Source organism: Drosophila montana, unplaced genomic scaffold (assembly GCF_035044405.1).
Source record: "Drosophila montana isolate Dmon_TW-CO22-7 unplaced genomic scaffold, ASM3504440v1 contig_855_1, whole genome shotgun sequence".
Classification (NCBI taxonomy): domain Eukaryota; kingdom Metazoa; phylum Arthropoda; class Insecta; order Diptera; family Drosophilidae; genus Drosophila; species Drosophila montana.
In genome coordinates this window covers 347,416-372,733 of record NW_026999144.1, presented here as the reverse complement: position 1 = coordinate 372,733, position 25,318 = coordinate 347,416, and the positions used below count along the sequence as shown (strand labels likewise).

The following is a 25,318-nucleotide window of genomic DNA, read 5'->3' as shown; positions in this document are numbered from 1 at the left end:
AATAAGGAAAACCGTTGATTCCAACAATTGGTTCTTTATTTGATGACTTTCAAACTCGTTTTCAATTATCTTTGTAAAACATTACTTTAGAAGTGGAGTTTGAGATAGTACGCGTTCGGAAAATAGGTGTAAAATTTGTCTAAAATTTAAAGCAAAAAAACTTGAAACCTGGTTACGCCTCGAAATACCACCTATGTATATATAATATTTATATGGCGATCGGGCAAAACTTATAGCCTAACTCATACATTTTTTGATCCGTATTTTTTACCAAAAAGGCTATTGTACGTCATTTAAAAAAGGTTTGTTGTATAAAGCTCTTTGAATCTCTATAACAAACATAGAAGTAATACGATAACAAATTGTTCTATTAAGAGGACGGAATCACTGCTGAAAAACTGTTAGTACGTAAGGTGCATCAAACCTTGGTCAAAATATATTTTACCCGATCACTTTCAAATTGTACTGACTTTGTAAATTGGACTAACAACGGAATGACTTGAAATCACTTATACTTATACTTATACTTATACTTTACTAGGTGTCATATGGTATATCATCACGAAAGGCTTTAGAGGAATGATGACCAGATGGCATATAGAGCAATAAGAGTGATATATATGGTGGTATCTTTGAAAATACTGTAGTAATAATAAAGCTTTTAGTGGACATTACGAATGGGCATGGCCTTTCTAAGAAGCTGTTTGTAAACGTACAAAAAGTAGTTACATTTCTGTCTGGCATAATGCGCATCAATGTGAATGATGTATGAAAAAGATAGTGTTGGCAATGATGAACATGATTATGATGATGATTTGGTTATGTTAATGGCGTTGGCAATACTTTGGTCGTTACAAGTAAAGTTAAGGTGTGTTTTTTAAATTACCTAACAGATCGCTTTCTGATCGTACTCCGACGTGCAAGTGTTGCCAAACTGTTGTGTTCGACATCACCATTTGCGTGATAAGTGCTTGCTAATAAATGTGTTTGTGAGTTGGCGCCTCCTTCCCCGTTCGGCTCAAAACTTATGGAGCCCTGTCGCGATCCTCCTTTGTCAAGGGCTGCCATATCGAGCAGGCAGTTAAAGAATGATTGTTTCTATTTTTATTTGTTTGCAGTGGGCGGTTGCAGTTTTAGACCAGATCGGTGCCAGATCGGATTCGTTAATACCATTTCATAATGTTATTGATGTATTTATTTAATGAATACAGATTGCATGTTATAATTTTTTCAATGAATTATTATTGTTATTTTATTATTTATTCAATTGTTTTATTGTGATTGTATGTGATTTAAGTTCGCAAATCGATACGTTTTAGTTGTTGGTTGATTGCATGTAGATTTCAAACGTTGTGGCAAGTTCAATTGTATCATTGTAGATAAGTTGAGTGAGTGGTGAGTATAAGGAGTTATGTTTACATTGCAACGCATTGGGTTTTGTTTTTCGATTTTGATTATGTTCAAGCATTAAAATGGAATGTAAGAATTGTTATAGAATAATTGAAAATGTAATAAGTGGGTATCAAAATAAAAGCACATAACATAAAAATATTAATTAATATATATGTATATATATATATATATATATATGTTTTTTTTGTTGTTTTTAAATATTCTATAAATATATATGTTTACGTATTATATAAATATATTAATATTATAATAATGGGCAAATAGCGGGGTTTCTGGAGATTTCGTTAATACATATGTAGGAGTATACCGTTAAGAGATGTTTAAAGCTCAATGTAATTTTTAATTTGTAATTTAAAAATGTGTGTCAATATGTATGTATTAATGCTTTCGCATTGTGTATTCAATAACTGCTTAAAAGAGTTTCGTTTTTTTATTTGTAATTGTTTCGATCGTTATGGTAAAAACATGCGCAAACATTTTGACAACTCACTAGGTTTTGAAGAAAATCTATGTGTATATATATTTTTATGAGAATTACATATGTGTGCTAATTTATAGAAAAGTTGGACAGAATTGGTTTTCGTTTACTTAATTTTTTTTTGTTTTGAATATTTATTTGATTTAGCGTAGTGTGGGTTTCTAGATAGCAATGTATAACACAAAAAAAAAACAAATTGTAAGGCTGCTAAGATTAGGTTGCATCTTCATGACACGTTCAGCTTAGATTATTTGTTGCATGCCAACGTTTTGTTAAGTTAAGGTCTATAGTTAGGTTAGATATGCAAATATTAATTTTTACCTAACTTATGACATACATTTTGATGCATGCCTATCATCATAAAAATGGAATATGAAACTCAACGGCACAACTTGTGAATCAACTAAAAATGTTAAATATAGGACATTTGCTATTGTTTTGGAACAATTATTGATACTATTTATTTTTCTTTATACTTCAGTTTGTTAATTCGTTATGTAATTTGTTTTATATTTATTGTAATTGCCGTACCCATCTCCGGCATTTATGTTACTATAAGCAATAATAACTGCATATATAACGTTTAGTTAGATAACTTCTTGATTTAATATTTGAATGCATTTATTATATGGGTTATAAATATTGCAGAACAATGCCTTTCTATGCAAACAAATATAATGGTGCGAAATTCGTTTGCAAAACTCTATAAAATGTGCATTATTAAAGAGGCTCAGATAAATTATAAAATAATTATTTTCTCGTTTAAATTTTATACAAAATATTTTAGTTTAACTTCTGCAGAGGGTGGACAATGTCTAAAATTGGACTAAGTGCGATTTTTATTCTATTTAAATTGGTTGACCTTATGGCATCATTTAATTTGCCCAAATATTAATTGGTATGCAGTTTAGTATCGATAAGGCAATGATAATTTAGCTAACTGATTGTCCCTACTCGGTGGCTGTGTAAGAACCATGCAGAGGGTAATTTAATTTTGTCACGAAATGCGTATCATATAAAGGTAGGCATCTTTGGTCCCATGAGGTATCTATACTCCTGATAAACAGCAGCACCAATATATGAAACTTTGCATAGGTACGCTTTTTTATAGACAGCAGTCGATCGGATCGGACCATTACATCTAAAGATCGAATCGGTCGGATATAAACATTTTTTTTTATAAATACATTTGTAAAACCATCGATACATATAACGCGCATCTTTTTTTCTTGTGTTTCTTTAGTTTTATGCACATAATGTTTTAAAGTCCTAAGAAACTATAAATGGTTAAGGTTAATTTGTAATCATATTTGGGATGTATGTAAATTTTTTTAGAAAACAAGTTAGTGCCCGCGGCATGTACAACGCTGATAAAATAATTTAGAAATTGTCATATACTACGATTTTATACAAGTATATGTTTGGCCTTTTTCGCAATTGCATTAAAAGGAGCGGGTTGGCTTGAAATCCGATTTTAAATTGAAGCTTCGCCAGCCCTTGATTGGTGAGCGAGTGACAGGGAAGAGCATTTGTGTGGTTTTTGAAAGCAGAAATATAACCATAGCATTGCAATTATTTGTTATATAGGTGTTTTTGTAGTGCTAGATATTTAGAAATTTTTTGGGTGTCTATGAAGAATAATACTGCATAATGCATAAAACTAGTGTATTTTGATTCCTATATGTATATTCACGTTCCTATGCGAGTATCTACACATGCCGCTAGCCGAAATTGGTAGTTACTTGCAAAACATTTTTAAATGGCAAATGGGTGAAAAGGGAGCTTATAAATGGCAAAGTAAAATCAAGCGAAAGATGTGTAAATAGATTATATACCGGCTCCTCGACTGCCGTTGGGCTACATTTACGATCATCATCATCATCGGGTTTCTTCCGCTATCATTGCCCAAATATCCAATTACATGTATTTACGACAATTTGATTTTAATCAGTTTGTCAGTGTTAATTTATCGATCGTTTGTGCATTAACAAGAATAAAACAATGTATGTAATTTAATTACTTTTTGTAGTCTTAACGAATTTGTAGTTATTATGAATTGACTGTAATTTAAAAATTATATTTTGCTGTTTGGTAGAAAGCTATCAAAGGTCTTTAAGACGATTTGCTCAGTTCAAACAAATAACAGACGAACTCTGATTTTGGCCAAAGAACTATGTATTACTTATAAAAATGTCGTTAAATGGGTATTTGTTTTTCTATGAATTAAGACATAAAACAATACTACTTGTACCTAAATTAATAGCAAACATACGAGTCAAACTTGACAATCAGAATATCAACTCTTTAACTCTACCAATATATGTGTCTACTATTTTTCAACTCATTTAATATGAATTATATCAAAGTATAGGTAATGTTGTTTCCGAAAATGCACAATTTTTTTTAGATATATTCTGTCCAATAAGACTGCACTTAACTGCAGCTAAAGTGCATCACTTTGGAAGAACACAAAAGTACACGACTTTTTCCATCATTTTTTTTTTCTTCTTTGTAATTAAAGAATGTACAATTTTTAAAAACCATTTTCTTGTTGTAAGCAGCAATGTTGGATTAATGTAGAATCTTTTTAGAAAACAGCTACACGGACAATGCAGAAAACTTATATCTGTCTGTTTTACCTTATGAAAAGATCGTTAAGAGACCATATACCTAAGACATTACTTTAAAAATCACGCTCCGTTGATTTAACAAGGAAGGAATTTGAAATTTGTAAAAACAAAGGCTTCTGGTGAAAAATTTAGGATGTACATTTTAAATTTGAGGTAACACTTATTTCGTAATTGAATATTAACTTGTCTAAGGTTTTGGCGCTTTTATGCCTGGAAGCAGTGCGTTGAAGACCTACGACTCGAGTTCTTTTATTTTTATTTAACTTCAGGAGTCGACTATCATAAAAAAACTGATCACAGTTGATGACGAAAATTGACGAAATTATACTATATTCGAAATACAATGAATATAAAGTTCTGTTCATATAATCCTCAAAAGTTGGAGGACTGACTGATTTTTTAGAAAATCTTTTACTGTTTAAAAGTTGTTTTTGTAATACTTTCTATAAACTTGAGTTTTTGCCAAATAATTTAAATCAATATGATGGAAAAAGTTTAATTTCTGGTACTTGTAAATTTTAGTTAGTTGATTATGTATAGGTAAAATAAAGCAACAAGTATGCAATGTGTTTTAGATAGATACATATGTGACCAACATATACATTTACAATTGTGTAAAGTGCGAGGTTGCATATAAATTAATTATATACCTCCTTCCAATTCTGCGTTTTTATTTGTTAATGAAAATTATCATTTTTGTTGTAGTACATTTTATTATGGTTTTAAGTTATTTTCGAGAGTTCATTGATAAACATATGAGAAGAAAAATCATAATATTTATTAATCACATATTTTCATTTAATAACATATTTAATCAATATGCGCCTATTTTTACTAATAACATATCGATTTATTGGCATAGATTGGATCTAAAGAAAATTTTGAGCCTGCAGAGGATATTATAATTTTGTAACATAATATCACTAACCAAAAAACATATAGATGGGACATGCAGTGGAAAAGTTTTGGTCACCAAAAAAGATATGCATCTGGTCCAACGAGCGAGTAAGATATACATATGACGTCTTTTGATCGCTCACACTACAGGAAACTGCTTTGGCTTACTCTCTTCCGTATGATTTGTGCGATAGAACGGCATCGCTGTTTATTTTTATCTGGCTCGCACTTACTCTCAGTGCTCTCAATGCTCTCTTTATGTCTAGGTACCGTTTAAATGTTTGTGTGTGCATGTGTCCGCATAAGCAAAAATGCCCACATATTCAATTTTTGTCAAAAGTCGGTGGCATTTCTTCCCTTTTGAGGGGACGAGTAATATGAAATAATGAAAGGGTTTGCCAAGTCGATGCGAAATTCTTTAATTTTAGCTCGTTATTTTTGGAAAGGGTACCTAAGCGTTGGCATGTGTGCATTTAAAAGTTTTTGGACTTGCTATTCACTCATACATGCGTATTTTGTATATGCATAGAAGCATTTATGCGCTTGTGTGCCTGTTGGTCCCTGCCCGTCTGTCCGATGCAAATTTGACAATATTTTGTGTTTTCTGAATTTCGAGCTCTACACACACACGGACAGACACAAATGTGTGTGAATGGGCAGATCATGGGCACAAAAGAAAATATCATTTGAATTGAATTAATGAATGAATGTTGACCCCTTATTACCTGCAGATCAAATTCATATATGAAAAAGCTCAATATTTTAAGACAATAAAAGTATGTATACTATGTAATATATAAGTGCTCCTTTTTTGTATTTGGTATATTTGAATATTTTAAAGATTTTATTTTTTACACAAATTTCCTAAAATTAGTAGTGATCAGTCACTTGACCTACATATGCAGGTACAGGTGCTTGCCAAAAGTTTACCCTTTCGGCCCAACGGGCTGCTGCAGGTAATAAGGGGTCAACATTCATTCATCAATGCAAACCCAAAATCATAAAAAGAAGGGTGCGCGACAGACGCGTGCCGACAATGATATTTTCTTTTGCGCCCATGATCTGCCCATTCACACACATTTGTGTCTGTGTGTGTGTGTATAGAGCTCGAAATTCAGAAATCACAAAATATTGTCAAATTTGCATCGGACAGGCAGGCAGGGACCAACAGGCACACATGCGCATAAATGCTTCTATTCATATACAAAATATGCAAGTATGCGTGAATAGCAAGTCCAAAAACTTTTAAATGCACACATGCCAACGCATAGGTACCCTTTCCAGCAAGACCGAGCTAAAATGAAAGAATTTCGCATCGACTTGGCAAACCCTTTCATTATTTCATATTACTCGTCCCCTCAAAAGAGAAGAAATGCCACCGACTTTTGACAAAAATTGAATTTGTGGGCATTTTTGCTTGTGCGGACACATGCACACACAAACATTTAAACGGTACCTAGACATAAAGAGAGCATTGAGAGCACTGAGAGTAAGTGCGAGCGAGATAAAAATAAACAGCGATGCCGTTCTATCGCACAAATCATATGGAAGAGAGTAAGCCAAAGCAGTTTCCTGTTGTGGGAGCGAGATAAAAAACAGCGATGCCGTTCTATCGCACAAATCATATGGAAGAGAGTAAGCCAAAGGAGTTTCCTGTAGTGTGAGCGATCAAAAGATGTCATATGTATATCTTACTCGCTCGTTGGACCAGATGCATATTTTTTAAAGTGACCAACAAGTTTTCACTGCATGTCCTATCTATATGTTTTTTGGTTAGTGATAATATCTAAGCCATTGGAATCTTTTTTAGCACCATTTATTCGGTCATAATTATTTAGGCTACGTTCAGGCAGAACCGCCTAAATTCTGTCCGACATTAAATTGTATTTTATTTATTGAAATTTAAGACTACAAAATCTGCAAAATTTTACTCCGCTTAATCTTGGCGGCGCTTTTAGGAATTTTTGTAAAATTTGTTTATGTATATGCTTCTATGCTTGTTCTTCATATTGTTATAATTGATAATGTTGACAGCTTCTCGCATGGTCTCCAAAACGGCTTCAGATGCAAAATTTTGTGCATCCCGATGAGCGGGGTGGTGTCAATCCCTCTAAGTCTCTTTTACCAAAATTTTTCCGGTGGCGGAGCTTAACTCTATTCCGTAGTTTACGAAATATAAGCAATTAAAAGTTGCCGATAAGCCAGTGGCGGCACGATTGTCGAATGTCATGCAGCAACGATTTCTGATAGTTTTGAACTATCGCCAACACTTCGATATTATCGAATGCTAACTGCTAACACTAACCATACAATCACTAACCATACAATGCATAGACTTGTCAAATGTCAAAATAATCGGATACCGATAAATCGTCAACGACTGAGCCCCATGGGTGACCGCGACCATTTTAGTGTGCCCAGACAAAGTAAGACTGCTGAGAGTGGCAGCCGAACGCCGGCCTCGACAGCCGAACGTTCAGTATGAAGCCGTATCCCGCTCAGCGCACAACGTTGCTGCGGCTGATGCTGTTTTGTAATATATGTATCTTTTCAGCCCAAATACATACATATGTGTATATGCGTGTGCAGAGTGCCCCTCGCTCACACTTATTGCTTTGCGCACTTGTGTGCATCTCCTTCTCCCTGCATAGCTTCTCAAAAACCCCGAGATCTACAAACATACATACATATGTTTGTGTTGTGTGGATGTGCGCACAAGTAGATCGCGGCGTTTGTCGCGAGCCAGAGATTTTTTCTTCAATTGTGTGCCCTTTGTGCCTGTGGTGGCAAAAGGCACACACATTCAAATGCTCTATCATGTATTTCTTCGTCCAGTCAGGCATAATGAGAAGAATCTGATATATTTATATTCATTAAAAACTTAAATGACCTAAATGATATATTTATATATTATATTTTAATTTTTTTGTTTACTGTGGGGACCAATTTTGCTTAAAATTAAAAAAAAACTAAGTCGTATTTCTGCAAGGGTAATTCTTCGTCGGCTTTTCGAATAATTTAAGAAAAGACCAAACATTGAAAATGTTCAATTTTTTCGACTTGCTACTTGTGCACACGCACACTCTTTCGAGTAAGCAGTTGTGTGACATTATTAAAGGGTTTGGCCTGTGTTCATGTGCAAAACTCCTATTTTCATTGCTTGTTGTAAGGGTAAGGGTACCTGAACGTTGGCATGTGTGCATAATAACTTTTTGGGCCTGCCAAGCACACATACTTACACACTTTTCTATATGGATGGAAGCATTTATGCGTTTGTGTGCGTGTTGGTTGCCTGCCTGCCTGCCCGATGCAAATTTGACCAAATTTGAAGTTTTTGGCATTTCTTAATTTCGAGCTCTACACACAGACACACACACACATAAATGTGTGCGAATGAGCCGATCAAGGGTTTGTCGTGAGACAGAGATATTTTCATCAATGGGTGCGTAAATTTGGGCGACGGTGGGCTTGCGGCCGCGTAAGGCACACATGTGTGAACAAATGGACAAATGGATGCAGACGCATGCTGGACATTCTGATCGTTTATTGCCTGCCATAACACCCTTTAACCCAAAATGTTTACTATGTCAAAAAATAAATAAAAAGATCACTTGCATTTTTTCCATATCAAAGTGCAAGCGAGCGGCAAGTGCGGTTCACCTGTTTTCGTTGCCTCTTCACACATGTGTGCATTACGCGGCCGCAAGCCCACCGCAGGCATGCCGAAAAAAACAAAGACCGTGCCCGTCGCCCAAATTTACGCACCCATTGATGAAAATATCTCTGTCTCACGACAAACCCTTGATCGGCTCATTCGCACACATTTATGTGTGTGTGTGTCTGTGTGTAGAGCTCGAAATTAAGAAATGCCAAAAACTTCAAATTTGGTCAAATTTGCATCGGGCAGGCAGGCAGGCAACCAACACGCACACAAACGCATAAATGCTTCCATCCATATAGAAAAGTGTGTAAGTATGTGTGCTTGGCAGGCCCAAAAAGTTATTATGCACACATGCCAACGTTCAGGTACCCTTACCCTTACAACAAGCAATGAAAATAGGAGTTTTGCACATGAACACAGGCCAAACCCTTTAATAATGTCACACAACTGCTTACTCGAAAGAGTGTGCGTGTGCACAAGTAGCAAGTCGAAAAAATTGAACATTTTCAATGTTTGGTCTTTTCTTAAATTATTCGAAAAGCCGACGAAGAATTACCCTTGCAGAAATACGACTTAGTTTTTTTTTAATTTTAAGCAAAATTGGTCCCCACAGTAAACAAAAAAATTAAAATATAATATATAAATATATCATTTAGGTCATTTAAGTTTTTAATGAATATAAATATATCAGATTCTTCTCATTATGCCTGACTGGACGAAGAAATACATGATAGAGCATTTGAATGTGTGTGCCTTTTGCCACCACAGGCACAAAGGGCACACAATTGAAGAAAAAATCTCTGGCTCGCGACAAACGCCGCGATCTACTTGTGCGCACATCCACACAACACAAACATATGTATGTATGTTTGTAGATCTCGGGGTTTTTGAGAAGCTATGCAGGGAGAAGGAGATGCACACAAGTGCGCAAAGCAATAAGTGTGAGCGAGGGGCACTCTGCACACGCATATACACATATGTATGTATTTGGGCTGAAAAGATACATATATTACAAAACAGCATCAGCCGCAGCAACGTTGTGCGCTGAGCGGGATGCGGCTTCATACTGAACGTTCGGCTGTCGAGGCCGGCGTTCGGCTGCCACTCTCAGCAGTCTTACTTTGTCTGGGCACACTAAAATGGTCGCGGTCACCCATGGTGGTACCACTAACCATACAATGCATAGACTTGTCAAATGTCAAAATAATCGGATACCGATAAATCGTCAACGACTGAGCCCCATGGGTGACCGCGACCATTTTAGTGTGCCCAGACAAAGTAAGACTGCTGAGAGTGGCAGCCGAACGCCGGCCTCGACAGCCGAACGTTCAGTATGAAGCCGCATCCCGCTCAGCGCACAACGTTGCTGCGGCTGATGCTGTTTTGTAATATATGTATCTTTTCAGCCCAAATACATACATATGTGTATATGCGTGTGCAGAGTGCCCCTCGCTCACACTTATTGCTTTGCGCACTTGTGTGCATCTCCTTCTCCCTGCATAGCTTCTCAAAAACCCCGAGATCTACAAACATACATACATATGTTTGTGTTGTGTGGATGTGCGCACAAGTAGATCGCGGCGTTTGTCGCGAGCCAGAGATTTTTTCTTCAATTGTGTGCCCTTTGTGCCTGTGGTGGCAAAAGGCACACACATTCAAATGCTCTATCATGTATTTCTTCGTCCAGTCAGGCATAATGAGAAGAATCTGATATATTTATATTCATTAAAAACTTAAATGACCTAAATGATATATTTATATATTATATTTTAATTTTTTTGTTAACTGTGGGGACCAATTTTGCTTAAAATTAAAAAAAAACTAAGTCGTATTTCTGCAAGGCGTATGCTTCGCGGCCGCAAGCCCACCGTCGCCCAAATTTACGCACCCATTGATGAAAATATCTCTGTCTCACGACAAACCCTTGATCGGCTCATTCGCACACATTTTTGTGTGTGTGTGTGTCTGTGTGTAGAGCTCGAAATTCAGAAATGCCAAAAACTTCAAATTTGGTCAAATTTGCATCGGGCAGGGGCAGGCAACCAACACGCACACAAACGCATAAATGCTTCCATCCATATAGAAAAGTGTGTAAGTGTGTGTGCTTGGCAGGCCCAAAAAGTTATTATGCACACATGCCAACGTTCAGGTACCCTTACCCTTACACCATGCATGGAAAATAGGCGTTTTGCACATGAACAGGCCAAACCCTTTAATAATGTCACCCAACTGCTTACTCGAAAGAGTGTGCGTGTGCACAAGTAGCAAGTCGAAAAAATTGAACATTTTCAATGTTTGGTCTTTTCTTAAATTATTCGACAAGCCGACGAAGCATTACCCTTGCAGAAATACGACTTAGTTTTTTTTTAATTTTAAGCAAAATTGGTCCCCACAGTTAACAAAAAAATTAAAATATAATATATAAATATATCATTTAGGTCATTTAAGTTTTTAATGAATATAAATATATCAGATTCTTCTCATTATGCCTGACTGGACGAAGAAATACATGATAGAGCATTTGAATGTGTGTGCCTTTTGCCACCACAGGCACAAAGGGCACACAATTGAAGAAAAAATCTCTGGCTCGCGACAAACGCCGCGATCTACTTGTGCGCACATCCACACAACACAAACATATGTATGTATGTTTGTAGATCTCGGGGTTTTTGAGAAGCTATGCAGGGAGAAGGAGATGCACACAAGTGCGCAAAGCAATAAGTGTGAGCGAGGGGCACTCTGCACACGCATATACACCATATGTATGTATTTGGGCTGAAAAGATACATATATTACAAAACAGCATCAGCCGCAGCAACGTTGTGCGCTGAGCGGGATGCGGCTTCATACTGAACGTTCGGCTGTCGAGGCCGGCGTTCGGCTGCCACTCTCAGCAGTCTTACTTTGTCTGGGCACACTAAAATGGTCGCGGTCACCCATGGGGCTCAGTCGTTGACGATTTATCGGTATCCGATTATTTTGACATTTGACAAGTCTATGCATTGTATGGTTAGTGCTGCTAACTATTAAATATTATAAATATATTTATACAATAATAGGCAACAAATTTGAATAAATAATTATAGAAATGTAAATATAATCGATATATTATGCATAAGCTTATATTATGTCGATATTTACAAAGAATTGTCATCGAAAATTAGCAGCTTTCGCTCATATCGAAGCGTTGTTGAACATTTATCATCAAGTAGTAGTTGCTGCACAACAACTTTTAATTTCAGATAAATAATATAATATGCTATATTGTTAAACTGCGCCGCCGGAAATGGTAACAAAAACTAAGTGGAAAAGACACAACCCCAGACTTATTTGGACGTTCTTAACCTTTGGTAACTAAAATAAAGAATTATCGACCGTAGCTTTATCCACGTTTCTGTTTGTTTTTTTTTTCAACTATATTTCCTCTCAAATAATTCTATTAGTCTTTAATATTTTGCCAAAGATTTTGGTTAAGATTAAATTTATATAAATTATTGACCTGCATTTGCTGAGTATTATCTTGTTTGGCCCAGTAAAGAATTTATTTGGTTATTTTCTTATGGGTCTAACTTAAAATATCTTATAAATGATTAAGAAATGGACGGATTACAGAACATATTTAAGTTTCTATAATATTTTTAGGAAATTCAATCCATGCCAAAATAAATCGATTTTTTATCAAATATGCAATGTCGATGTAGTTGGCTTAATGTGTCGGGTGTGGCTTAAAATACATATGTATTTTATTTAAACTGATTACACTATCTATACACATATTTAGCCCAAATGAGGGTGATGTAACTGACAGAAATAAATATCCAAAAAATATATATTTGTATGTAGAGGGAAAGTAATTCCTACGCCCGTATTTTTTAAAATGCTCGACTTATATCATGAACAGATCAGTTCTAGCATTTAGATATTTAACTTTTTACATTTTGCACTTAATAGCTTTTTATATCTAAAATATAAGTATGTATAAACAAGTGAAATGGACTGACTTATAACCCCTGGGAGCAAAAGTATGTCCAGAGTTGGTATTGATATGGCATTGAAAGTATAAGGCTACCTTTTCGAACCATTTTTTCCAAATAGGAATTATCATAATTGGCTATTGCCCTTATTAACATGCTAAATAGCTGAAGTATGAGTTTTACGACACATTCTTGTTAACGTAGGATTTTTGAAGACTTACCGGCATGCCTGAATCAATCTGTCCGAATCTTGTATTTCTCCAGGATTCCAATATGAGAAAACCTGCATAGATTTTACCAACTGACAGTTTTCCTTTGTTCAATTGATCAATGGGAGGAACCAAAAGATATAACATTTTCTTGGCCTGCAATGGCCAAATGTTCGTGATGGTTTCCCTGAGCTCTATGTCCGCCTGATCCATTTCCTCCGCTAGATGAGGATACACAAAAAACAAAAACGAACAATGCATTAATATTTTTTGTTGACAAACTAATTTGAACTTACGTGCGCGCATTTTAATGCTAAGATTCTCTCGAATCAGAGCAAACAACGTTGTGGTGAATTGGACTCTTAATTCATCGTCCAATGGCATATTCATACGTATAAGTTTCTTGTAGGCAAGGCGGTTCGGACATTTATTACCAAATCCCAAAGGAGGATCCATATTTTTCAGCATGTCATACATTTCGGTATAATGTATTCTACCACTATTTTGGACATCCAACAGCAGAATCAGGAAAAACATATTAGTTTCCATGATGGGGCATTAATATTGTCAGGGGGCAAACCAAAATATTATATTCGATATCACCGAAGCTAAATACACCAATCACAAGATCTTATGGGCCACCTTTTAAAGATTTAATGCATTTGAAAATGCAAAAACAGACAAAAACATCAGAATTTTGTGAGATCTTTTATAAATATTTAACCAGATTCACAAGTTTTTTAGTTTATTTATTAGCAAGTTTATAAGTTTATAGGTTTAATTGGCTCTTTATAAATATAAAATATCTTGTGAGGCATAGAAGAATAGTAAACATGGTACTAAAACAAGCAAACAGGACAGAACAAAATTTAAAAAAACTATTTGAAAGCGAAAACTAATAAAGTTCCTATATCAATTACACGATAGTGTAATTTCCACAAGAACACAAAAACGGTGAAACCCATTTTTGGTACAAACTGACTGCGCAGTACTCTGTTCATAGTGCTATTAGAGACAAAAAGTGATGTTGCAGGTAAGAGATTGCAGAGATTGCACGACTATGAGATATCTATACAATCATTCGAGTTTCCGCTTTATACTGTCAATATGCCGGTCAGATATTCTAGCTTTCTTCTATACACATGTAACGCAGTTTACTGTACACTTAATAATGCGGATAACCTTCCCTTTCTCTTTGGCACAAATGGCAATGGCCTTATTGTCCCATCTCTTTAAATTTACCACCCGAATGTGTCTAATTACTGAAGCCCATTTGGGGGTAACGGAGGAAGCTACTCATAAAGTTTAATGTACTATCTAGCTCTAATAATTTTCGTTTTATAATAAAACAAAGTCAAATAAGATGATACCGAGAAAAAAAAGACAAGTTCCGTTTGCGTATGATATAGAAAATAAAATATAATTCAAATTTCAATTCTTTAACTTTTGTAGTGTCCGAGATCGATTCACACTAACGGACGGATAGACGGCATCACTTGATCGAATCACCTCGTCGTCCTAATCAAGAATTTATAAGCTTTATGGGGTCGGACTGTAGTACGAAATATTTCTGTTTACAGTTTGTTACCTGGTTGGCGAGTATATAAGAGTATACTTCGTCTAAAAATATTAAGCTCAAAGGGAGATACGGACGGATAGCACAAAAATTAATGTAGTATACTATTTACAATTTGAACAGAGTATAAAAATATACTCAAATAATTTTTATAATAATATTGTTTAATCATACCACTAAATGTAAGGGGAAAATGTGAATATTTTAATGTGTGCACTCAGCTTCTCTTATTGATCTTAGCTTTTGCATATGTAAAGTCTTTTAAGTTGTTATTTTGACCGGAATTTATATGAAACAAATACGATCAAATAATAATCATTTAATATTTTCGTGTATGTGTGTATGTGGTAAATAAAGTAACGAAGTGTTCTGATATAATTTATAAAAATTAAGAAATAGGAACAATTAAGTATATGAACATTGATGTATATATTAAAGTGATAATTACGTCGCATTTGGATCATATTCCGCCCATATGCGCACAAATTCGTCTAAGTGATGAGCACCCAGTATACTTGAGTCCCTCGTGAGATAATCGAAATTATCCATGATGACGGCCACGAACAGATTTAACATTAGAAACGAACAAAAGAATATAAACGATACGAAATAGGCGTAGGCCAACGTCGAACCACAGTACTCTCCGGCACCCTTCTCAGCATCATCGTCACAGGCCTTCCCTTTGAGGCATGCGAGCATTATGTTGGGCCACGCTTCGCCTGTTGCACATCTTTGAGGTTGTCATCAAGGATGAGGGTCGCCAATTAAAACAAGGACGGCACGAAAAATGTTAACCAATTAAAATTCATCGTGGCACAACAGGATTTAGTCAGTAACTTTCTACGTAAATGCTGATTTACTTATGTATGCATGATAATGGCATATAGAAAATAACTCGGTACGTAGCTTATGTTATAAATGTGAGTGTTTGTAAATGTGTATTTACAATTACTGAATTCATACACATATGTATATACGCAATTGGTTTAAGATTACATAGTTACATAGTAAATATTTAAATACAGACTAAATACAACATACCAACAACATACATATACATATATATTTATATATTCTTTATTTTTTTATGCTGTCATATATACGACTATATATATAAATGTATGCATATAGTATATATTCTGGGATACTTTACCATTGGTTAAAGGGTATCTCTTAGTCGAGCATTACATTTGTACTCATATTCTATGTATTTAAATGAAGCCACCAATCGTCCAGTTATTTCCCACCAGTAGAAAAATAAAAATATAACAGGCAACTTTTAAGCTTAAAGCCAATTAAACGAAAAACAAACATGTTTTACACTATTTGTCAGTTAGTCACATCTAACAATTTTATGGTTATAGCTTTATTTACCAATTAGTAAGAACACTATGCATGCTCGATTACGAAATGCCCTGTACCCAAATTTAAGGTAGCCTAACTAGCCCTGGAAAAACCTTTTAGGCCGTTTGGTTCGGCCGGTAATTTTTTTATATATATTTATATATGTATATATATTTTATAACAAATGTAAACAAATATATATATATATATATATATATATATGTATATACATATATATATTGTTATATATATTAGCCAGAAACCATTTAGTTTCTAGCATGAAAGACCCATCTTTCGGCAAAAAAATGCGTCAAAAGATTACAGTAGCTTACAAGTTTCAAAGAGTGACTTATTTAGCAATTGAGGCCGTCTGTTAGTTATTCACTAAGTGCAGGCACGTTTTTGGTAAGTTTGGTAAAGCTATCTTTAAAACAAAAAAATTATGCATATAAGAGCACTATTTTTCTTCAGGAAGTTTTTAAACTGTAAGACTAGTCTACATAGAAACAGGCAGACAGACAAAAAGTCGGATAAGTATATAGGAGATTTCTCCGTCTCAGTATTATGTTGGAAATTTCCCCAATCGTTCAACTCGTGACCAACTATTATGCCTAATGCAATTGTGCGGAAATGGTAAATGTGAAAACCATTATTTTTGAGTTTATTTATATAAAAACCAATTATAAAAAGCTCAAACAATTTGTTCAACAGCTACAATTATAATACAAAGAGGTTCGTAGTGAATTGAATGTTTGTATTTAAAAAGGCTCCGGATGTTTTTTTTTATCGAAGTGAACGACAAAAGCGTTAAAGTCGTAAAAATTTGCGAAAATTGGTCCAACTTCTAGAATATAATTTTAAATTGATTACATACACATATTTCTTTGAGCTTGTGGCCAAAAATTTGAACAACAACAATGCTAAAATCCGCAAGTGCTCGGATAGGAAATTGTATAAGCCCAGATGAGTCTCTATATCTATGTATACATACATATGCATCTATTAATATAACTTGAAGTATACTTTTATATTATATAGGTGTTGTCCTTTCTTGCTGTACATTTACCAAGTATAGAGCATGACTACTGTGAGAAACAATTTTAAAAACTAAAAATAACTTAGCTCAACCACTAACTGAAACTTCAACGGCAACAATAAAAGTGCAACCAAATCAAATTGCACGCACACATACATACATAGGAATAGTTACATACATATATCAGATTTATAACTGAAAAAATTCTAGCAATGATGTATATACACAGGGAAAAATCGTTTGGAGGTAATCAATTTACTACATTTGGTATTTGCATAAGTACTCTGTATTTGTAATGATCAAAATTGTACAGTATGAAGATTAATTGAATTTTTGTAGAAGTAGGCAATTATTTTTCTCCTTTCACAACAATAAACATATTTAAGCGGATATGCACAGTTAAAGGCTAATGAATATTTATGTAACTTGATATGGAGTAAGGCTACCTCAAATCCGACTTACCGGAAATCTCTTTTATATAGTATAACTGATACGGACACGACATATCTTTTATCATTTTTATATACTAAGGCATTTACGAGCTAAAACTATTTGGGAAGTCCAAAATAAGAAATGAACAAAAATGGATGCAACCGACCTTGCTTTGCCCTGTTTACAGTGTGATAAAAGCTAAGAACAAAAAGAGTCTTTATTTTTGTGTTCGTGTCTATAAGAATGTAACCCTAAGAAGTGTATTTAAATATTGACTTTGGGAAATATTTACTTTTGCGATTTGTAATTGTGCGTGGCGAAATTAGCTCTATCTCGAAAAATTAGGCCTATATCGAATTTCGCAACTTATACACTGTTTAACAGTCGTGGCCAAATAATCGAATAAAAATAAAAAATATCCATAGTTTGACGGACAGACAGAAATTGCTAGTAAATGTCCATTTTTGTATATAAAAAGTAGACACAAAGAACAAAAAAGAAAAGGTTCATATGAATTATAAATATATATTTGCTGCATAAAAAACTTCTACATACACTGCCCAACACACTTGTTAAATTGCATAAAAGTTTTGTTGTGAGGTCATAAGAAAATCATTTAATATTTTAATGCATATTATTACTAGGTTCCATTGTACTTATAACGATCGACTTTTGCATTTTGCTGCTGTTGTCATATTTTACTTATGGCATCGTCTAATATTGGGTTATAGTATTATTATCACCTAACCATGATTTTTGCTAAGAGTCTAAGATATTTTATAATAAAATCGCCTAAAATAATAGTTTGTATCTAATGCTAGTTAAATCTTCTTATTATCTCACTAGAAATATTATAATAAAATAATACAGTGGTGTTGGCCATCACCTCAACTCCAGTTTTTGATGATATTAGACTCGTGTAGTACGAGACAGAAATCTATTAAATATTATATTATTTTAATGCTAAGGTAGCTTGTATATAATGTGGAAATATAACTATGTAAATGGGTATACATAAATATATACATATATATATATATTTATATGTATTTTTGTATATTCTTAACTATTGAAAATCGAAAATTTGCTTAACGAACAATTTGTAATTGTATTAACTCTATGCGATTAATCGCAATTGAGTTTAAGTTTACATACCTGAAGAGCAACATGACGCCTTGTATAAATGACTGGAAGTTGTTGTGCCTAGTAATGGAATTTTCCACTGTACCTAGTTTGATATTTCCGAATACCTATGCACGATTTAAATATCGGTAAATAATATAATGATTAATTTATATTGTTAATAGCAACTATAAACGAAAAAGTTAAACACATAACACCTTTTCACCTATATATCCTTTGTCTATTTTTTTTATAATTTTTTTTTTGTAATTAACTCTGCGCTGCTTTTTAAACAGTGCTCTAATATAGGTAGAACTTTCAGATATATGACCCACTGAACACAGAAGCTAAGAAATATTCGTGTAGCCACCTATGATCAAGACTTTCAGGTTTAGTAATTAAATTTCACACACGAAAAGAGAGTTTTAGATACGGGTACTGGTTATAGCAAATGCAAACATAAGTTGAATAATAACTGGACTAAGGATCCTAATATTGCTTATTACAGAAAAAAACAAATATGTAGGTGATATGTATTTATGTTTTTGTCTGTGTATTTTTGGGTGGAGTACACAATTATATTTATATGTCAATACTTGGGTATGAAAATAATTAAAAGAAAATTTAAGTGCCTGACTTGCTATATCTAATGAAATATGTATATAACGAGAAAAGAGGATGGATTTACATATGTTAGGTATAGGTATAGGTATAGGTATAGGTATAGGTATAGGTATAGGTATAGGTATAGGTATAGGTATAGGTATAGGTATTGGTATAGGTATAGGTATAGGTATAGGTATAGGTATAGGTATAGGTATAGGTATAGGTATAGGTATAGGTATAGGTATAGCTATAGGTATAGGTATATGTATAGGTATAGGTATAGGTATAGGTATAGGTATAGGTATAGGTATAGGTATAGGTATTGGTATAGGTATAGGTATAGGTATAGGTATAGGTATAGGTATAGGTATAGGTATAGGTATAGGTATAGGTATAGGTATAGGTATAGGTATAGGTATAGGTATAGGTATAGGTATAGGTATAGGTATAGGTATAGGTATAGGTATATGTATAGGTATAGGTATAGGTATAGGTATAGGTATAGGTATAGGTATAGGTATAGGTATATGTATAGGTATAGGTATAGGTATAGGTATAGGTATAGGTATAGGTATAGGTATAGGTATAGGTATAGGTATAGGTATAGGTATAGGTATAGGTATAGGTATAGGTATAGGTATAGGTATAGGTATAGGTATAGGTATAGGTATAGGTATAGGTATAGGTATAGGTATAGGTATAGGTATAGGTATAGGTATAGGTATAGGTATAGGTATAGGTATAGGTATAGGTATAGGTATAGGTATAGGTATAGGTATAGGTATAGGTATAGGTATAGGTATAGGTATAGGTATAGGTATAGGTATAGGTATAGGTGTAGGTATAGGTATAGGTATAGGTATAGGTATTGGTTGTAAAGCCGAATTCTAACGCAACGTTAATGGCCCAGTTAAATATTTATAATTATGAAAGCTGACGCAACCCGAACTGCGTTGTAAGCAACTGTTTTATTTTACAACTTAAGATTTTATTGAAGTGTATTATATATTTGTATTGATTAAATTTCAAACAAATGCTTGTGAGCAAAACTTTGTAACAATACGAAAATTAACGTGTATAAGGTATCTACCGCGCATTTACAATAGTAAGTCGTAACGATAGCTGTAACTACAATGGCAACAGTTTCATACATACGATAAACTAGGTTAAGTGTTTTAAGGAAAGTTGGGTGTTTTATAGAAACACATTTTGAACTGTCACAGCTAATGCATACAATTTATTCTTGGAGTTTCATTTTCTAGTACTTTCTACATTTCTGATTTGTCTATATAATTAACGAACGAATCAAACGAGTAACATGTATTATATTATGTGAAAATATAACTAAATGATGCTTCAAAACTATCCAAGTCACAAAAGACAGCAGATTACTAATCATAGTGCTTCCTCATTTGTGACTTGCAACTGGTATTGACTGTTTAATATATATATATGTACGTACGATGTCCTCACACGTTGATGTCAAATCGTCACGTGTATGGACACTTGGATTTCTGAGTTTAGGCAAACTACATACATTTTTCTAATATGAATGAAGTAATTATGTAGGTATGCTTGTCTGTTTGTGCCATCGTTTATAGACACTAAAGATACACTAAGTAACTTTATTCTTCGTTTACCGGAAGAGCAGCATGATTCCTCCAGAGAACGATTGGAAGTTATTGTGACGATTCAGTTGTGTGTCCGGATCATATTTAATGTTGCCAAAAACCTTTCAGTTTGTGAGATATTATAATTGGTTTATGTTAGATATTTTAAAGCTAATTTCAAATTTCTCTACGCTATAGTTCGAAAAGCCACGCATCAAATTGTTAATACATATGTTATTGTTAAGACCGACTGACTTACTTTAAAAAATAAAATAGACCGCTATGTTTCCGTGTTGCGAAATAGCAATACAATCGAAGGCCTTAGTATATATTTACATACATTTATGAAAATTGGAAGGGACCCTTGTCAAGGTTTCATTAAACTTAATAAATGTTTACATCAAGTGGTTGAAAAACATTTTAGTAACCTATCCAAAATAAACTTTAACCACTATAAAATCACAGCTTAAAAGTTAATAAATTTGCGAATAATTGAACCCAAGTATTGCCCATTTTAATATTAACGTAGGTATATCGGAGGTACGGCCTATTGCGCGTTAATTCAAAAAAGAATTATTATTGCTATTAATACAAATATTGCACTATCTGCGGTTTTCTTCGTTAAAGGTAAGCTATACAAAGAAATATTGAAATGTTTAAATTTAAATCATTATAATAATTTAGTCTATCTGCTAAGTGTAATGATGAGTAGATTGTTGTGAAAATGACATGGGCTTTGGCCTTAAAAACTAAATATATATATGGTGTTTAAAATTATAATCAAACTAGGAATATGTATATCCTTTTATAAGTATATTTTAAGGCTATTGTTTAAAATAGCTACTAATCGATCCCAAGTTTTATGTTGGCTATATCCCAAACTTGACCATGATTAATCAACTGTGTTATGTGTTATGTTTATGCTAAATTTGCGATTCATTATTTCCCATTTCTGGGATAATCAAAGGTTCAGTTTAGCGCGAAACGGAAACTTACCTGCATGCCAATAATGGCGTAAATAAAAAATAGCATTGCAATAAGCAAACAGACATATGGAAGTGCTTTAAAAGATTGTACAAAGGTCCACAGGAGAATGCGTATTGTATATCCTTGACGAAGTAATTTTATAAGACGCGCCGCACGAAACAAACGCAGGAAGCCAACGTTGATTGAGTTCGACTGTAAAATATTATTGGTCAAAGGGAGAAAAAGAGAAAAACAGAAAATAAGGAGAGTAGATTAGAGTGATGGTGTATCGTTTTTACCAATGAATTCAGATATATTCGAAATTGACGCCTTTCAGCTCAGTTCGAATATGATCTCAGGTTGTTTCTCTGCTTTTTTGCTTTTTTCATTTAGTTCGTTAGTTTTAAGTAGCAGTTATAGTAGTAGTAGTAGTAGTATAATAGTAATATTAGTAGTAGGTAGTAGTGCAGTAGCAGCAGTAGTAAGTAAGTAGTGGTACTAGTAGCACATAATAAAAGTACATACATTTACATAGTTGTATTAAGTTAGTTGTAGTTTGATTAGTTAGTATTGATCGATTCATTAAATAATTGCAATTTTGATTGGTCAGTAAAGTTCGAATCATTAAAAGAATTTAATTTACCTATTTTTCTATATATAAAATATAACATAATTACAATCAAATCTTCATAGTATATACTCAGATATATAGAGATAATAATAATGAAAAACAAGTATAAAATACATATTATTTTTAACAAAATGCTAAATAAAAAGTATTTCAAACTAATTGTTTATACATTATTACATTTTTTCTCTTTGTATGTTACTTTTAATCAAAAACTATTGAGAAATTTCGTATCATATTAGTTTCAGGTTTAACTGTATGGGAGTCTGCTTGTTTATTTGTCGGTGTGTATATGTGTGTGTTGGCTACCACACCAATACAGCGTAACATGTGCATTTGTATTTTTAAGATGCTGATACTAATTACAAAACAGTTTGAAAATGTGTCAATTATTGGGCCTAGGGGTCTTTATAGTTAAGAATCTAAAAAATAAATTGAATTTGAATTTTTTTTGTACTGTTCTAAACTATCTGGGCGAGATTTTGCAATGATAAAATAGCATAACGATACACAAAGTACAACGTACATAAAAATAATTTGTTTATATTTATCAGTATGTACATTTTCCGTTTGTTAATTTGTACACGTGTACACAAGTTTGTTTTGTTTTATTGGAGTGTAAAAGTAGGTTGGTTATGTAATAGTGTATGTCAGTCAAAAAAATATGTACATATAAGTTGTCGCATGTATTGTGATTTGGCACTCATTGGTTAGTAACCGATTCAAGAACTTTGACCAACATATTTTACTTATCAGCTGTTGCATATTTAAAAATCATGTGTATTTGTACATTGCACATACGTACGAATGTAGGAGTCACAGCAACGGTCACTGCAAACGTGACCGTGACTGTGACACACACACATCAGTAAATAAGTGCTTGGCAACGACTGACTTGGAGACGCATACCGCCTCGACGTGGCCTCTATATAAGTAAATAGATTAAATAATGGTTAGATATGTTATAAGGTACAATTATCTCTGAATAAGTATGTACATTTGTATGTATGCATGTATGTATGCGCTGTGTGCACTGCTATTGCTATTGTGAACCATTAAGATACTAAATGTCACACTGAGACCATCTGTATCTGTAAAAATCTCATACATAGGCGGGTATATTGCAGAGTATTCCATTTGGTATACCTATTGGATGGGAAACTGGTTTTGATTCACTTGATCCACTAGCAGGATATAGGATATAAGCAGTAACAATAAGGTTTTTATGTAAAGAAAAGCAATTTGGGAGTTGTAATTTGAGCCAAGTCCATGTCAACAATGGCATGGCAATGGCAATGGTGTAAGAGTACTACGAAAAATTAAAAGAGAGGTGTACTTTGGACTAGTATAGTATTTAATGAGTAGCTAAATACATATATGTAAATATGTATTTTTGAAAATCAAGACAATTGAATCTACTACGGAAGAAAACATCAACGATGCGATGTGAATATAGAAAAGGATATATGGTAAACGTTTAGCTAAATTGCTAAAAAAAAATTATTTGTGGTTTGTTGTTGTAGTTTTATAATTAATAAAATAAACATAAAACTGTTCTTGTTTTGGTTTGTTTACTTACATCCTGTAGAATAATCAGAAACCATGTTTAATTGAAATATTGGATTCGGTTTTTTGAAATTAATGAACACACAACTCATATACCGGATTGTCACCGAAGTTTTGCCAAAAATGTTGTTGGTTTTTGGAAATACCAATCAGCAAGTTAATTGCATGGATTTAAAACAGCAGTTGTATTAAGTTGCATTGAGTTCGAATCGACAGCAGCCAAAGGATGAATTGCAAAGTTTTCAACGATAATGAAATGTGTGATTGTAGCAGTGCAGTTGAGCGTTGGAAATATTATTTTTGTTGATATAATTGTTAATTTATTTTTTTTATATTATTTAATTATAGTATTTATTCGCAATAACGAGTGCGTATTGGTTGTTTTTAAATCGAATTGCGGATTTCATACGACGTTGGCGGCGTTATAGGTAGTCGATTACGTTTTTTTTTTTTTTAGAAAAACAAAGAAATTTATAAAGTAGAGTTTAAAATTAGTAGTAATAATTTACTTTGCAATATGCAAATATAAATTAATGAAAATATGTGATCAGAATTATATTTAAATTGAAATGCACATATTTTACTGAATCTTTCATCACGCTGCATTTGAACTGCTCTATAAATTGAATTTTAAAAGCCACTTATGTGTACTACTATGTATGAGTATGGTGGTGGTTATTTATATTTTGTATTACACCTTGCTTGTACATACGTTACTATGAGCATAAAGTACTATCAATTTATCGGTTTGCATAAAGTTACCTGCAATCTAATGACAATAGCAAAATAACATAACTCTTAAGAATTTTTGATGGTACCGAAGGATGTTATTACTTTGGGTTCATACCTTACTAACCTGAAGAGAACGTCAAAAAATATACAAATTTCAAACACGGATCATATGAACAAAGCAGTTATACAGCGTAAGCCTAACAGTACTGTATATTTTTTAATAAAGTACATTGTACATTCAGAGAGAAGTTTTAGTTCGCGGCATGCATCTTAATAATCTAAACAACTTTAAAAAGCGTTTGTGTTATTATCAAATATTATACTACTAAAAATATTATGAGGGATACAAACCAACTCGATTTCGGCGTTTGTTATCTGATTAGATTGCGATTAGCATATGAGAACAGCAATGCAATATACACAAACAATATTGAAAGG

At 33.5% G+C, this 25,318-nt stretch overlaps 1 protein-coding gene across 8 annotated transcripts in view; it reads right to left on the bottom strand.

Annotated features, from left to right (window-relative positions):
- The window catches only part of cac (cacophony), an 86,254-nt gene that overhangs the window by 7,064 nt on the left and 53,872 nt on the right, over positions 1-25,318 (bottom strand). The window contains exons 21-28 of one of the 8 annotated variants that reach the window (XM_064699171.1): positions 21,985-22,167; positions 18,806-18,900; positions 15,287-15,568; positions 13,559-13,761; positions 13,275-13,483; positions 5,172-5,183; positions 3,727-3,786; positions 887-1,098 (exon numbers count right to left, since the gene is read on the bottom strand). In XM_064699171.1, coding sequence (XP_064555241.1) covers positions 887-1,098; positions 3,727-3,786; positions 5,172-5,183; positions 13,275-13,483; positions 13,559-13,761; positions 15,287-15,568; positions 18,806-18,900; positions 21,985-22,167 — 1,256 coding nt within the window. Of the gene's footprint in view, positions 1-886; positions 1,099-3,726; positions 3,787-5,171; positions 5,184-13,274; positions 13,484-13,558; positions 13,762-13,855; positions 13,905-15,286; positions 15,569-18,544; positions 18,588-18,805; positions 18,901-21,018; positions 21,111-21,984; positions 22,168-25,318 lie in introns of those variants that run through there. The other 7 variants (XM_064699172.1, XM_064699178.1, XM_064699177.1 and 4 more) reach the window with 7 other exon arrangements.